At 45.5% G+C, this 13,682-nt stretch overlaps 4 protein-coding genes across 4 annotated transcripts; 3 read left to right on the forward strand and 1 right to left on the reverse strand.

Moving 5' to 3' along the window:
• Positions 1-682: 682 nt before the first annotated feature.
• On the forward strand, positions 683-1,401 carry Bfra_007008 (uncharacterized protein; the record flags this gene model as incomplete). Its single annotated transcript, XM_037337379.1, has 2 exons — positions 683-803; positions 869-1,401. 2 exons carry the CDS (start codon positions 683-685, stop codon positions 1,399-1,401), a joined length of 654 nt encoding a protein of 217 aa, XP_037186759.1.
• Positions 1,402-3,060: 1,659 nt separating this feature from the next.
• Bfra_007009 (putative starch binding domain-containing protein) lies at positions 3,061-4,305 on the forward strand (the record flags this gene model as incomplete). The annotated part of the gene is made up of 2 exons (XM_037337380.1): positions 3,061-3,174; positions 3,220-4,305. 2 exons carry the CDS (start codon positions 3,061-3,063, stop codon positions 4,303-4,305), a joined length of 1,200 nt encoding a protein of 399 aa, XP_037186760.1.
• Positions 4,306-4,605: 300 nt separating this feature from the next.
• Bfra_007010 (putative transcription factor utp21 protein) lies at positions 4,606-7,837 on the reverse strand (the record flags this gene model as incomplete). The annotated part of the gene is made up of 3 exons (XM_037337381.1): positions 4,606-4,931; positions 4,992-7,665; positions 7,718-7,837. 3 exons carry the CDS (start codon positions 7,835-7,837, stop codon positions 4,606-4,608), a joined length of 3,120 nt encoding a protein of 1,039 aa, XP_037186761.1.
• Positions 7,838-8,640: 803 nt separating this feature from the next.
• On the forward strand, positions 8,641-13,528 carry Bfra_007011 (putative cortical actin cytoskeleton protein asp1 protein; the record flags this gene model as incomplete). Its single annotated transcript, XM_037337382.1, has 4 exons — positions 8,641-12,513; positions 12,561-12,743; positions 12,793-13,190; positions 13,264-13,528. 4 exons carry the CDS (start codon positions 8,641-8,643, stop codon positions 13,526-13,528), a joined length of 4,719 nt encoding a protein of 1,572 aa, XP_037186762.1.
• Positions 13,529-13,682: the final 154 nt, after the last annotated feature.

Below are 13,682 nucleotides of genomic sequence, written 5' to 3' on the forward strand. Positions count from 1 at the left end.
AGTTCTAGTGGAACCAGTTTGATATCATTGAACTTTCAAGCTCCTTGTGGCTTCCGAGGTCCAACGTCAAGATGCCATACAAGTCTGATTTGTGAGTAAAATGATTCACATGTGATTCTCATGGGGCCTTGGAAGCAATCAATAGTGAATTTCTATATGGAGATGAGGCTCTGAAGTCAAAGAGTTTGATATTTTCATCTTGTCATTCACTTAACGAGAATTCTTAAGAGGGTAAGAACTTGGAATTTATATCACACACATATTATTTCCCTGTTTTCTACTGTGGAATATGGTGTAACAACAGAACGATGTGGCTAACAAGTTCCGAATTCTGTGCAAATAACCATACTAACCTGTAGTTTGAGGCTTTTGATATCATGACGGTGAACCAGATTGGCAATATTCTACCACAATTTCCCATTCACCTTCTTGATAGGCCAATATATGAGCCATAACCTCAATATCATTCACCTTTCGCCTAGCGTCATATTGTACCGTACCATCACAAACTTTTTGTTTATAAACTTCCAGAAGTTCCCCCATCTGTCTTCCTTCTTTCTTTCAAAAACAACTTCAGAACTCCAAACGAAAAATCAAATTTACAATAACATCACTTTCGTTTATCAACCACTACAAATACATAACCTTTCTATTCAAGGAACATCCCTCAAAAGTAGTCATTATGTCTATCATCCAGAAATTCACCATGTTCGCGCTTTTCTTTGTCGCACTTGTTCTCCCTGTCAGCGGCGCTGGTCAAGTTGTTCGTGATGTTGCATGGGCTACTGAGTCAACTTCTTGTAGTATGGCTCTTTAATATTAATGTTATAGTCTTAACGATCGAAATACTGACAACATATTTTTATAGCCACTGGACCTATCGAGACACTCGTCCCCATCGTCCTCTCATCCTCTGCTCCAGCGTCCGAGACGACTGCTTACACTTCCTCTGCTCCTGTCGAAACTCTCGTCCCAACCGTTGTTCAATCCTCTCCATACCCTCCTTCGATTTCCGACACCACTGCTTACACCTCGTCTGCTCCCACCGACACCCTCGTCCCAGTCGTCGTCACCTCGGTTCCAGTCACCAACACTCTTACCAGCACTCAAACAACCAGCTCCCTTGAAATCCTCTCTCCAATCCCCAGCACTTCTGCTTCCGGTCACCCTTCAGTTTCCCCTAGCGTCGTAACTGGCACATACGCCAACTCCACCTCCATCGTTCCATCCACCACTCTCACCAGCACCACTGCTTCTATCACCACCAAGACTTCGGCTACGAGCTCTGGACCAGCTAGCAGCACTAGCACCACTGTTGTTCACACCGGTGGAGCCATGGAGGCCAACACCCTTTCAGGTGGCTTGCTCGCTGCTGCCTTTGCAGCCGCTTATTTCATCTAAAGCAACAATGCTATGCCATAGGTTGCGATTGGGGAGGATATTTCATTTACCTGTTTGGTGGAGGAATTGACATCATTCGGAACATTGGGAAGCAATTTTCTTTTGCATTGTATTAAGGGATGGCGTGCATTGTGCGTCGATCAGGAAAGGAATGTTCTTATGAGAACAATGTGTATAATAAATAGAGTAGATACAAATGGTATCCTTATGATACACATTTGTTTCTAGATCTATCTCGCACATTAGTTCTCTGAAAATAAACAACTTTGTTTACTTGACATGATCCATATCAATTGCATACGTAAAGTGAAGGTCAAACCTGAAATCTATCTTACCCTACTGTTAAGAACTACTACACACAAAATCTCGAGTGCTTTACTGCAGAACTTGATTGCTTTGAAGTTCTCTTGCCTCCTCTTACAGCCGTTCCCACAACTACAACCATGTCAATCACGATTCAACTAATTTAGTACCTGCATATGAGCGGCAACGCCCTAAAAGGCAGGTGTTAAGTAGCCACATCTTCAACCGCTGTCTACCCCACGTTTAACCACACACCAATAACAATTTCTCCATCCCATCCCATCCCCTCTCACCAACAAACAATCATCAACATCAAACTCATCAAACTTCACATTCCCAGATTCTCCACACTTCCGCATTCTTCCCGTCACTCTCACAGTATCTTTCAAACCTCAACGTAGGACGCGGACTCACTCTCGGTCCGTTCGTTCTCCCACAACTCAAAAGCACTCCGGAGATAGAGCTCTATTCGTGATCTTCTCCGAGGCGGCAATTCTCTCCCTGGAAGTGCGGGGTGCGAGTGCTGAGAAGGACCGAATGTTGGGTTTTTGCGGGGGTGGGGGATATCATGTGTACGGGGGTGTTTTTTTCTTCGATACATGTTCTTTGATGGAGAGACGGGATGGTGAAGGACCGATTAGCTGCTTGCGCGGCTGGGTTGGTGGGATGTTAGTGATGATTGAGGAGCGAGATGGATAGGGGTTTTTTAACTCGGGCTCTGGTGTGGACTATTATGTGCAGGTTCTGCCGTCTTGGCGGCTGGGACTATTGTCTGTCTAAGAGGAAGATGTTGGGAATGGGATAGATGTCGTTTGGTGAGAATGGATGAGAGGTTCTTGAGAGTTTTCCTCAGGATTTGCGTTTGATACTTAAGAATATACTGTTTGTTGTCTTCATTCTTGTCTGGTAGCTTCACGCCGCTTTCATAGCAATGGAGAGACTTCCATGCTTTCCATATTGATAATCGGGGCATCTAAGAATCTAGCTGTAGAGCTATACTTAAAAGTGTCATGGTGGCGTGTAAACCACTTGCATATGGTCCATCTTCAATAATGCTTTTCACATACTGTAGAGTTCAGATATTACCGGCTTGGCGTAATATAATCCTCCTGGTTTTTCATCATCATCAATTTAACCTAGGCTCCGGATCTTACAGTAGCTATTTTCTAGGTTTGAATCGAAAGTTCTTGCACTGTGTATAGATTTATAGCTTGTATTGAGCCTTTGCCAAGCTTGAACTCAGAACTATAAAGAAGTGCCAAAATCCTTATGGCCTTTGAATGAACAAGTTTATCTTCTTTCTCCCCTTCCAAGTGTCCTGTATAGAAAATACATCGAAGGATATACTATACGACAATGTCAAGATCTTTCAGCATTCTATATGTGTTAGCAGCAGCCAACTTGGCGTCTCTAGCAGATAGTCATGGATATATGAACATACCCTCTAGTCGAACAAGCATCGGCCATTCAGTAAGATTCCAACATCCCATCTCCATTCCGCACTAACAATCAAAGGTCGGCATCGACACATGTCCCGAATGTACTATTCTCGAGCCCGTCACCTCATGGCCCGATCTCGACTCTGCTCCAGTTGGACGCAGCGGTCCTTGCGGCTACAACGCTCGCGTCAGCGTAGACTACAACTACCCCTCCACAAACTGGGGCAATACTCCCGTCACCACCTACACAGCTGGTCAAACCGTCGATGTGCAATGGTGCGTCGACAACAACGGAGACCACGGCGGCATGTTCAGCTGGCGCATCTGTCAAGACCAATCTATCGTGAACAAACTCATCACTCCGGGATACATCCCCACGGATATCGAAAAACAAGCCGCGGAAGATTGTTTCGACGCCGGTTTGCTCCCCTGTACAGATGTCACCGGCGCCACCTGCGACTACAACGCCGATTGCACATCCGGTCAAGCATGCTGGCGCAACGACTGGTTTACCTGCAAGGGGTTCAACAGCGGAACACGATGTCAAGGCGTAGATAACTCCGCGCTCGGCTCCTGCTATACTTCCATCGCAGGCGGATATACAGTGACCAAGAAAGTGAAGATTCCAAACTATGCATCGAATCACACACTCATATCTCTGAAATGGAATTCCTTCCAAACGGGACAGATCTATCTGACCTGTGCCGATATCGCGATTGTTGGTTCTGGGAGCGGTGGTGGTGGCTCTTCCAGTACCACGAGCAAAACATCTTCTATCTCCACTACCCTTAGCACTTCCACCAAATCTACCACCAGCACCAGCACCACCACATCCTGCACCTCCACCCCCTCACTAATCCCCATAACCTTCAACACTCTCGTCACCACGACCTACGGGCAAACCATCAAAGTAGCCGGCTCCATCGCCGCCCTCGGAAACTGGGATGTATCTGCCGCTCTCGCCTTATCAGCAGTCAACTACACGAGTGCGAATCCATTGTGGACGGGAACCGTCTTGTTGCCTCCGGGTCAGGTGGTGCAGTATAAGTATGTGAATGTGGCGAGTGGGGGGACGGCGACGTGGGAAAGTGATCCGAATCGCGTTTTTACGGTGCCGGCGGGTTGTGCGACGAAGGGGACGGTGGGGGATACTTGGAGATAGAGGAAGGGAGGGAGAGAGAGGGAGTGCTGGGTTGAGATTGGGGGTGGATCTCGTTAGTAGGTGTGCAATGCGGATGCCGAGACACTGTTATCTCACTTGACTGCAAAAAATTCGGACTCTGTTCAGTTTAGTTTTATGGATAAGTATCTGATTTCCTACCAACCATTCAAGAATCAGAGCTTTTCAACAGAAAGCAAACACATGCAGATATATATCTTTCCATGACATTAGCTAGGTACACAGGATCTCAAACTCTGCATATCTAAAACCGCTCTTATACAAACAATTCAACACCACATCCTAAGTTCTAGGGCTTCTCAAAAATCCCACCACACCTCCACACCAACCGACCAAATCTCCCAATCTCGCACCTTCATTCTCCTGTTGTGTTTTCCATTCCATGACTGCATTTCTCAATTCCTCGCTACTTGCTACTTCCTCGTTGTGTAATTTTAAGAATACAGCCATCCATGCTTGAACTAATTCGTAATCTCTCTTTTGTGAGAGACGTGAAGTAAGTGCGTGGATAAAGTGGATTAATTCGTTGGAAGTAGGAGAGAGAGAGCGGATTTCGAGATCAGCGGCGGATGGAGAGAGAGTTTTGAGATGATCTATGAATGGTGTGTCTGTGACGTGTTAGTATAATGATAGGTAAACGAGAGGGCAGGAGGGATTTTGGAACTTACAATCACCTGACTCGCCGCCGGATCGGAGTGTCACTGTAAAGGAGCGTTCCGAGGCAACGCGGTCGAGTTTCATGATGCGTGATCTTTCGGCAGCGCTATCGATTGATTTTTCTTCTTGAGATGATGGGCCTGCCGCGGAGTCGATTGATGGAAGGAAGAAAGGTGCCTTTTCTGGTAGTTTTGGTGCTTCTGTGGGCTTGTTACGGGCTTTGATAAGATCTAGATGAATCAGAGTCTGCCATCTACTCTTTGGAACCACACTGAGAGTCATCATGTCTTTGCTTAGTTGATCCAGCGATAAAGCAGGTGCGGCATCTTCAGCAGTCTCATTCTCATCTTGGAATGCGCCATCAATGACGTTATGACCACCTTCACCAGAAACGGTAGGTGCTGTGATAGAAGCAATTTCTTTCTCGGAAATATGTCGAGTAGGAACATGTGCGAAAAGAGTTTTGTTGTTCCAGAGATTGACTCCAACTTGTCCCGCGCATGTTGTGGCTAGGAACTCTCCTGTTCCAGAAAAGGCGAGTGCAGTGCATTGAGTTTCCATTCGCATTGCATCAATTAAGTGCCCAGTTGGAAGATCCCAAACTCGAACCACGCAGTCTTTCGAGGCTGCAATGACCCATCGTCCATCATTGGAAAAGCACATATCATTGATACCCCCTTGACACCCCCATAATTCTCTAATGGTCTTTTTGGTCTCGATGTCAACGATTCGAATAGACAAATCATCACACGAGACAGCAATGAGATCATTCGGTGCATGGTATCTCATTCCTGTGATAGATACCATTGGGAACCAATCAATTTCATCGACAAGGTTACCAGTTCCGAATTCCCAGAATTTAATCTTGCCATCGAGAGAGCAACTGATGATATTGCGGTTCAATGAATCAACAACCACACCAGTTACAGCTTTCCTGTGTTTACCAAGTCCAGGCTGGAAGTTCTTTACCGTCTCGGAAGATATCTCCTTGCCACTCTCAGCAGCCTGTAGTTGCTGGATTTTTAACTTTCTTGCTTGCGCTGGTGTCAGTTTTGAGGGGTATCGTTGTCGGTGAAGACCAGATTGAAGGTTAAACATATCAAGTCCACCAGTTTCCGATCCAACAACCGCAAAGGTGCCACATGGACTGATAGCAACGCTTCGGACATTTCCACCATCACCAGTCTCAAATACCCATCGTCCCGCCTTCTTCCTTCCCCAAAACCACGTTCGGGCGAATTTGTCATCTTTGTGACCAGTGACCACGCTTTCCCATCCCGTGACCCCGCTTGCTGTCGCATCTGTACCCTTCTTTTGCAGATGGCCCTTCTGCCAAATCGCTCCGGTTCCAGGATGTGCGCCCATTCCACCATCTCGATTTAATGACGATGCCAGGCATACAATCTCCGGTGCTTTAAGATCCTCAAGGGTCGTGCTAGGCTCATTTGCCAGCGTAGATTGGGCTAGGATACCCATTTTCTTCGCCTTCTTTCGTATATTTCCTTGACTCAATTCTGTGCTTTGTCCATCTTTTCGAAGACTCCATCCCCACAAGCTTCGATCTTTACCAGCACTTAACAACCATTTTCCACCTGCATCCGCACCATCTGCATCAGTAGGTAAAAATTGAAGGTGTGTCACTGGCGCAGCGTGCCCACTGCGCGAGTGCAAAATTCGTGGTATCGGGGAGTAGGGCGATTCATCGAAGATCCAAGATTTCAAAGAGTTATCCAAACCGCTGGTAACTAGGACAGGCTGTCCAGAGAGGAATTCAGCCTTGCTCAATCCTCCACTGACTGTCGCGCCAGAGTCGGAAGGTGGATTATGGGCACCTCGAAGAACACCCATAACTCTACCACCTCCATTAAGATCCCAGAATGTCACATCGCCATTGTCGGGTCCTGCAGTAGCCATAACACCGGGCTTTTTACCATCCTCCCCAGCTCCAAGATCATCTGTCCGGAAAGATATTGAAGTGATAGTGGACTCAGAGCCGCCATTGAGATGGATGACTGTCTTATCTGTTCGTACATTATGAATTATTAGAGGACCTTCGGAGTATGCGATCGCCAGAAGAGATAATGCTGGTGTGGGTTGTAGAGCGGTTACAGCTCCACAGTTTGGACCTGGTGGTAATAGGGTGTAGATCAGTTTCCCGGAGCTGACGTTCCATATCTCAACTCCACCATCTTTTCTTCCGGCGAATATTTTATTTAGATATGTTGGCATATTACAGATTCCCCCAGTAATCTCGTTTCCACCTTTCTGCGCCGCGGTAGTGTGCAAAGTCGTATAATGTTCGTATGTCGAGGTTTTCCAGACTTCTATCCTGGTTGAACAGCATCCTACTATCCAGGTGCCAAAGACCAAAATCTGTTTGATGGGCTCCTTTAAATCTGCTGGGAGTGGTATTTCCTCAATCCTCTTTCCTCTCTTGAATACACATAGACCCTGGTTACCATCTTCGTCCTGGCCTCCCCATGCTGCGAAGACCTTATCCTTCCATGCTATTGTAGCGGTTATATCTGCTGGTGTTTGTGGTCTGGTTAGGAAGACTAGGTTAAGTCCCCTCTTGAGGTCGTACGTTTGTAAACATCTCCCGACGGAGGTTGTGATTTGAAATGTGGTTTTGCCGAGTGGGATCGAAGTGAAGGGAACGGCAGTTGAAGATACTAGACCAATTGTCTTATTATAGAGGTCAGCAATATGGTCAATTGGGAGAAATGGTAGGACCAACACGAAATGGAGTAAAGATTCTTGATTCTCTCAAAGTTTTCTTCGGCGCATCAGTAACGTCCAATTTTTGTCTTTTTACAATTGGACCATCCTGAACATTGGTAGCGACCGATGAAGGCATCTTAGCAAGTTAAAACACTATTTCCTATATCAAATGCGCTTGCTTGTTGTTTGCGCCGCTGTCCTTGATAGTAACCAATATGATCAAAAAAATCAATATTTCTGTAGGGAACTTTTTTTTTTCTTTTACTATGTAATCAATTAATCCTTGTACCTCTCTTTACTAGGCTCATAGACATGAGTGAGGCGTGGGGAAGAGCCGGGCCCCAGCTATCACTGGAAACCGCCTTATCGTAGAGGTAAGACAGCGATTGTTATTATTATTACTGTCAGCCACTGGCTTATCTACATCTGTACTCACTCCCTCCTTCACTCTTCACTCCCTCCTTCACTCACAACATAACATGACATCTATACATCACTTCCCCAATATATGAGTAAATGCCATCCTCTCCTCTCCTGTCAGTACCTACCTACCTGCCCACCTAGGTAGATATCCAACTCCCGCCTCACATATCTTTGTCAATGCTATCTAATCGATACCATCTCATTCGTCGTCTTATCCGTTGAAATTCCTTTTTCTTGCCGCATTAATCGTCATCTGCCACGATAAGACTGAGTAACCTGGAAAATGAAAATATATCCTTCTCTCCCTACCATTCACTTAAACTGCCAGCATTCAATGTTGGTAGATCCACAGTAGTATAGGCCATGCTTTGTTTGCTTTCTTATGTCACAGTCCTGGTTTCAATTTCCAATTCACGTCCTTCCAGAGTTTGACAGTAGTTTTCAAACTACATACCTAACCCAATATATGCATACCTCAGATACCCGTGGACCTACTGATAACAATTTCCCACAATCATGGCACAAGAAGGTGAGAGCGCAGTGATGGAAACTAATGATCCTAGTACCGATAAACAGGCGGTCGGATTTTCAACATTCAAAAAATCCAATGCTTCCAGCCAAGAAGTACAATCAACAAAGGACTTGAGCCCGAAATCTAAAGTGAGAAGGACTTCGCTCAGCTTATCGTCCGGCAGTGCCATTCTTGCGTCATTGAGCAGGAAAGGGAGGCACGCAGAACCATTGATGCACACAGAACTCAATTCCGAACGAGCAAGTATTTCCATGCCACCACCTCCTACAAGAACACTATCAAAGTCTAGAACATCTTCTACGTACAGCCAAAGATCGCCGGCTGCATTGGCAGTTTTGCAAGAAAGCTTAAATTTAGAAGGGGCAGGAACTAGTTATCAAGATTTTGCTGTTGAGGAATCTGAACCCCTAAAGACGAAGCATCTACCAATGCCAGAGGACAAAAACCTCAAAACAAATTCAACAATGGCAGACGATAACAAGAGTGTGCCTGCACCACTTCCCGAGCCTACTCTTCGACCCCGAGCATCGGTTACGGAGATGGATGGAAAACGAATGTCAGTATCCTCAATGTACTCTTTAGCATCAGCCAGAGCAGGTGGTGTAATAAGTTCTGCAGCATCTGCAACTGGTTCTGAGAATGGAGGAAGTACAAGAATAACTACAGCACCAGTCTCAGCATCGGTCTCGTCAGTGAAGGGGCTTGGTGTATCTCCGCCAGAGACTTCGAATATATCTGTTACAACTACTTCTGGTGGACCAAACGCACCAAATGGGCATCAACTTACAGCGAGAGAACCACCAGCTCAAGCTGCAGAGATAGCAAAACGAAATTCTGTTGCCAGAGGCGAGGCTCAACCACGGCCTCAGCCCCCACAAAGATCCAGGAGTCGAGCCAAGAGACGTTTCAGTGGTAGCACCGGCGCCAGCAGCCACAGCCCCAGCAGTGAGAGAGGCCTACATCTGAAAAAAGAAGATGAGAATAGACCAGCACCTTGGGGCGTTATAGGAGTATGTGCCCTTGACATAAAAGCAAGAAGCAAACCTAGTCGAAACATCCTCAATCGCTTGATTTCAAAAGGCGAATTTGAGGTTGTCATCTTTGGGGATAAAGTTATTTTGGATGAGGAGGTCGAGAATTGGCCAATCTGTGATTTCCTGATTTCCTTTTACTCAGATGGGTTTCCACTCGACAAAGCCATTGCATATGTGCAGGCACGAAAACCATTCTGTGTCAATGATGTTCCTATGCAGAAAATCTTATGGGATCGCAGGATCTGTTTACGAATTCTCGACAAAATAAATGTGCCCACGCCCAAGCGTATAGAAGTGAATCGTGATGGAGGTCCAGCTGTCTTCACACCGGAGATGGCAAAACATCTGAAGGACACCACTGGTCTTGTCCTAGAAGGGCCCGAAGATGGAACTGGTGGCCAGATGGTGGCTCCCAAGACGGTTGAACTTATCGACAACGGAGACACTTTAAGTGTTGATGGTGTACTATTGTCCAAGCCATTTGTGGAAAAACCAGTCAGTGGTGAAGATCACAATGTCTGCATATACTATCCCCAAAGTCAAGGCGGAGGAGGTCGAAAGCTCTTCCGGAAGATTGGCAACAAGAGTTCTGAACATGTAGAAGATCTTACAATCCCTCGAGCCATATCCGAACCAGGAAGCAGTTATCTATATGAAAAGTTTATGCGTGTCGATAACGCTGAAGATGTGAAAGCATACACTGTTGGACCAACCTTTTGCCACGCCGAAACTCGCAAATCCCCTGTTGTTGATGGCTTGGTCAGACGTAATACTCATGGCAAGGAAATTCGCTACATCACAGCTCTGACAAAAGAAGAATCTGCTATGGCCACTCGAATTGCTAACAGTTTCGGCCAGAGAGTATGCGGTTTCGACCTTTTGCGTGCGCAAGGGAAAAGCTATGTCATTGATGTCAATGGATGGAGTTTTGTAAAAGACAATGAGGAGTATTATGAGCAATGTGCACGTATACTTAAAGATATGTTCGTTCGCGAAAAGCAAAAGTATACTGGACAATCACAACCCGTTAGTGGTGTAACATCCCCTACCGACGGAACAATGAGCCCTACTACTATAAGAAAAGAGCCAGTACTCAAAGACAATCATCGGTCAGCCTTACAAAACATTCTTTCCAAATCTCCTAGCATGTCAAACATGCTTCACGGACATCTGCCTAATCATGGATCACATAGACTTTCCACTTCAGGTTCTCCTCAGCCTGGTAGCTCAGCTGCCCCAACTCCGAAGACCTCACCTCCACTAGTTGCGGAACAGGACACCTCCGCCATACCTTCTGCAGAATTGTTGCCACCACCTGCAGTGTCCGGTCCCAGCGAAGTCCCATCTGTTACGTCTGCAGTCCCACCTACACCCATGCCTACTCCTGGACAAGATCAACAGACACTACCACCGCCGGCACCCAAACATACGTGGAAGCTGAAAGGTATGGTATCTGTAATTCGACATGCTGATCGCACACCCAAGCAGAAATACAAATATACGTTTCACACCAAACCTTTTATCGATCTTCTTAAAGGTCACCAAGAAGAAGTCCTCTTAATAGGCGAAGCTGCGTTGGATAGCGTTATGCTTGCTGTTGATGCTGCAGCGTATGAGGGCATCGAGGATAAAGAAAAGCTGAAATCACTAAGGAATGTTCTAGCAAAGAAAGGTGGATGGACAGGTACAAAAGTACAAATCAAGCCCATGTTTCGAAAAAGAAAGCCGGAAGAATCCCCAAATTCTGAGATACCACCTCCTGCACCAGAAGACCTTGCTGCAATTGATCCTAGTCTTGAACACTCTGACAAAGCAAAGACTGCTGCGAAACTTGAGAGAAGATCGCCCAGTCGAAATGACTCGTTATCTGGCGTTACTTTATCTCGCATAACCGCAGCGGAGGAGAGCCTTGTATTGGACAAGCTCCAACTCATTGTCAAATGGGGTGGTGAGCCAACTCACTCTGCTAGATATCAAGCACAAGAGCTTGGCGAAACAATGCGAAACGACCTTCAATTGATGAACAAGGACATTCTTGATGAAGTTCATGTATTCAGCAGCTCCGAGAGACGTGTAACGGCCAGTGCTCAAATATGGGCATCTGCTTTCACAAACCAAAAGGATTTGGCATCTGATTTCATTACTGTTCGCAAAGATTTACTTGATGACTCCAACGCAGCTAAAGACGAGATGGATAAAGTCAAGAAGAAGCTCAAGACTCTGTTGAGACAAGGAATGGAAGCACCTCCCGAGTTTGCCTGGCCAGCGGATATGCCAGAACCATCGATCGTGCAGAAATACGTTGTTCACTTGATGAAATTTCATAGGAGAGTTATGCGTAACAATTTCAGCAAACTTTATGGAGGCGCCACTACATCACTCAATGCAATTGTAAATCCTGGAGATAAGGAGAGCAAAGGAGCAGGTTCGGCTTTGTCACAAGCAAACGCTACGAGCAGTATTCAAGCTCGTTGGTGCTGTGGTGAGGATGCCGAGCTATTCAAGGAACGATGGGAGAAGCTTTTCAATGAATTTTCCGACCCCGAGAAAGTAGATCCAAGCAAAATCTCTGAGCTATACGATACCATGAAGTTTGATGCCCTTCACAATCGTCAATTCCTTGAATGGGTCTTCACTCCGAGCAAGAGCATTCTCGAGGAAGAAGAAATAGAGCTTGCTTGGGAAAAGGACCGATCCAAAAACTCGGAAAATGCTAAGGATGAGACTGTACCAGCGGAGAAGGCTGAAAGCAGTAGAACACTTCACCGACGCATGTTCAGAAGAAAGTCGGTATTGAATGGAAAAAATAGTGAAGAAGAATCGGTAAGTGTTTAGTGTGAAGAGGAAGTTAACTTGGCTAACATTCCCAGTATTTCCGACTTTTCACTGGCAGTAGCCAAACGAAAGCTAAGACCGATGTTCGCCTGGAGAAACTGCGAGAATTGTATAAACTATCTAAAATCTTGTTCGATTTCATCTGTCCGCAAGAATATGGTATCGCGGATAGCGAGAAACTTGAGATTGGTCTTTTGACATCGCTTCCCTTGCTGAAGGTAAGAGTACATATAATCTTCAAAGATTATTGGTCTAACCAGAATATAGGAAATCGTCCAGGATCTCGAAGAAATGCAAGCCTCGGATGACGCCAAAGCATTCGTATATTTCACCAAAGAGTCTCACATTTATACACTTCTTAACTGTATTCTTGAAGGAGGTATTGAAACAAAGATCAAACGAAGTGCCATCCCCGAGCTCGACTACCTCTCACAGATATGCTTTGAGCTTTACGAATCTGAGAACAAGACTCCTGTCGATGCACAAGATGTAGCCAAATATGCGTATAGCATACGTATCACAATCAGTCCAGGTGCTCACACGTTTGATCCGTTGGATGTACAGCTTGACAGCAAACATAGTATTAGTTGTGCTCCGAGAAGAAGTTTAACAGCTCACGCCGATTGGAAATATGTCATTGATACATTGAGGGCAAAGTTTCATCAGTACGTTCATTTCAATCCATCTTATCTGCCGTGGGATTTTTTAAAAGAACAAAATACTAATCAGAACAATTAGAGTCAAACTTCCCAAGAGTTTTCTCGCGGTCAATCTTGCGGAATCACATACTTTCCACAAGAAAGAACTAGAAAATGCGGAGGGCGATTCTACTATTGCAGAAGCATTAAGTAGTGAAACTCAAGCCGGTGATGGGAATGGAGAAAAAAACGATTTGAAAGAACAAGTCGCAGAATCAACCAATGAAGCAACTGCCGGTTCGGCTTTAGTTGCAGCGCCATCTGGAGATAATTCAGATGTGAAAAGCCACAGCGAACCCGTCTGATAGGTTGGTGGAAGATGGTAACGAATAGAATAGGATGTGGAAAGACATGGCGTGTGTTAGTGTAATATTGTGAGTATGATACACTTGTGTATAATATGACAGCGTAGAACAGCGAGTAGAAATTAAATACTATAATTGTATCTGTTCGTGACAT

The sequence above is a fragment of the Botrytis fragariae genome (genome assembly GCF_013461495.1).
Source record: "Botrytis fragariae strain BVB16 chromosome Unknown tig00000795, whole genome shotgun sequence".
NCBI lineage: Eukaryota > Fungi > Ascomycota > Leotiomycetes > Helotiales > Sclerotiniaceae > Botrytis > Botrytis fragariae.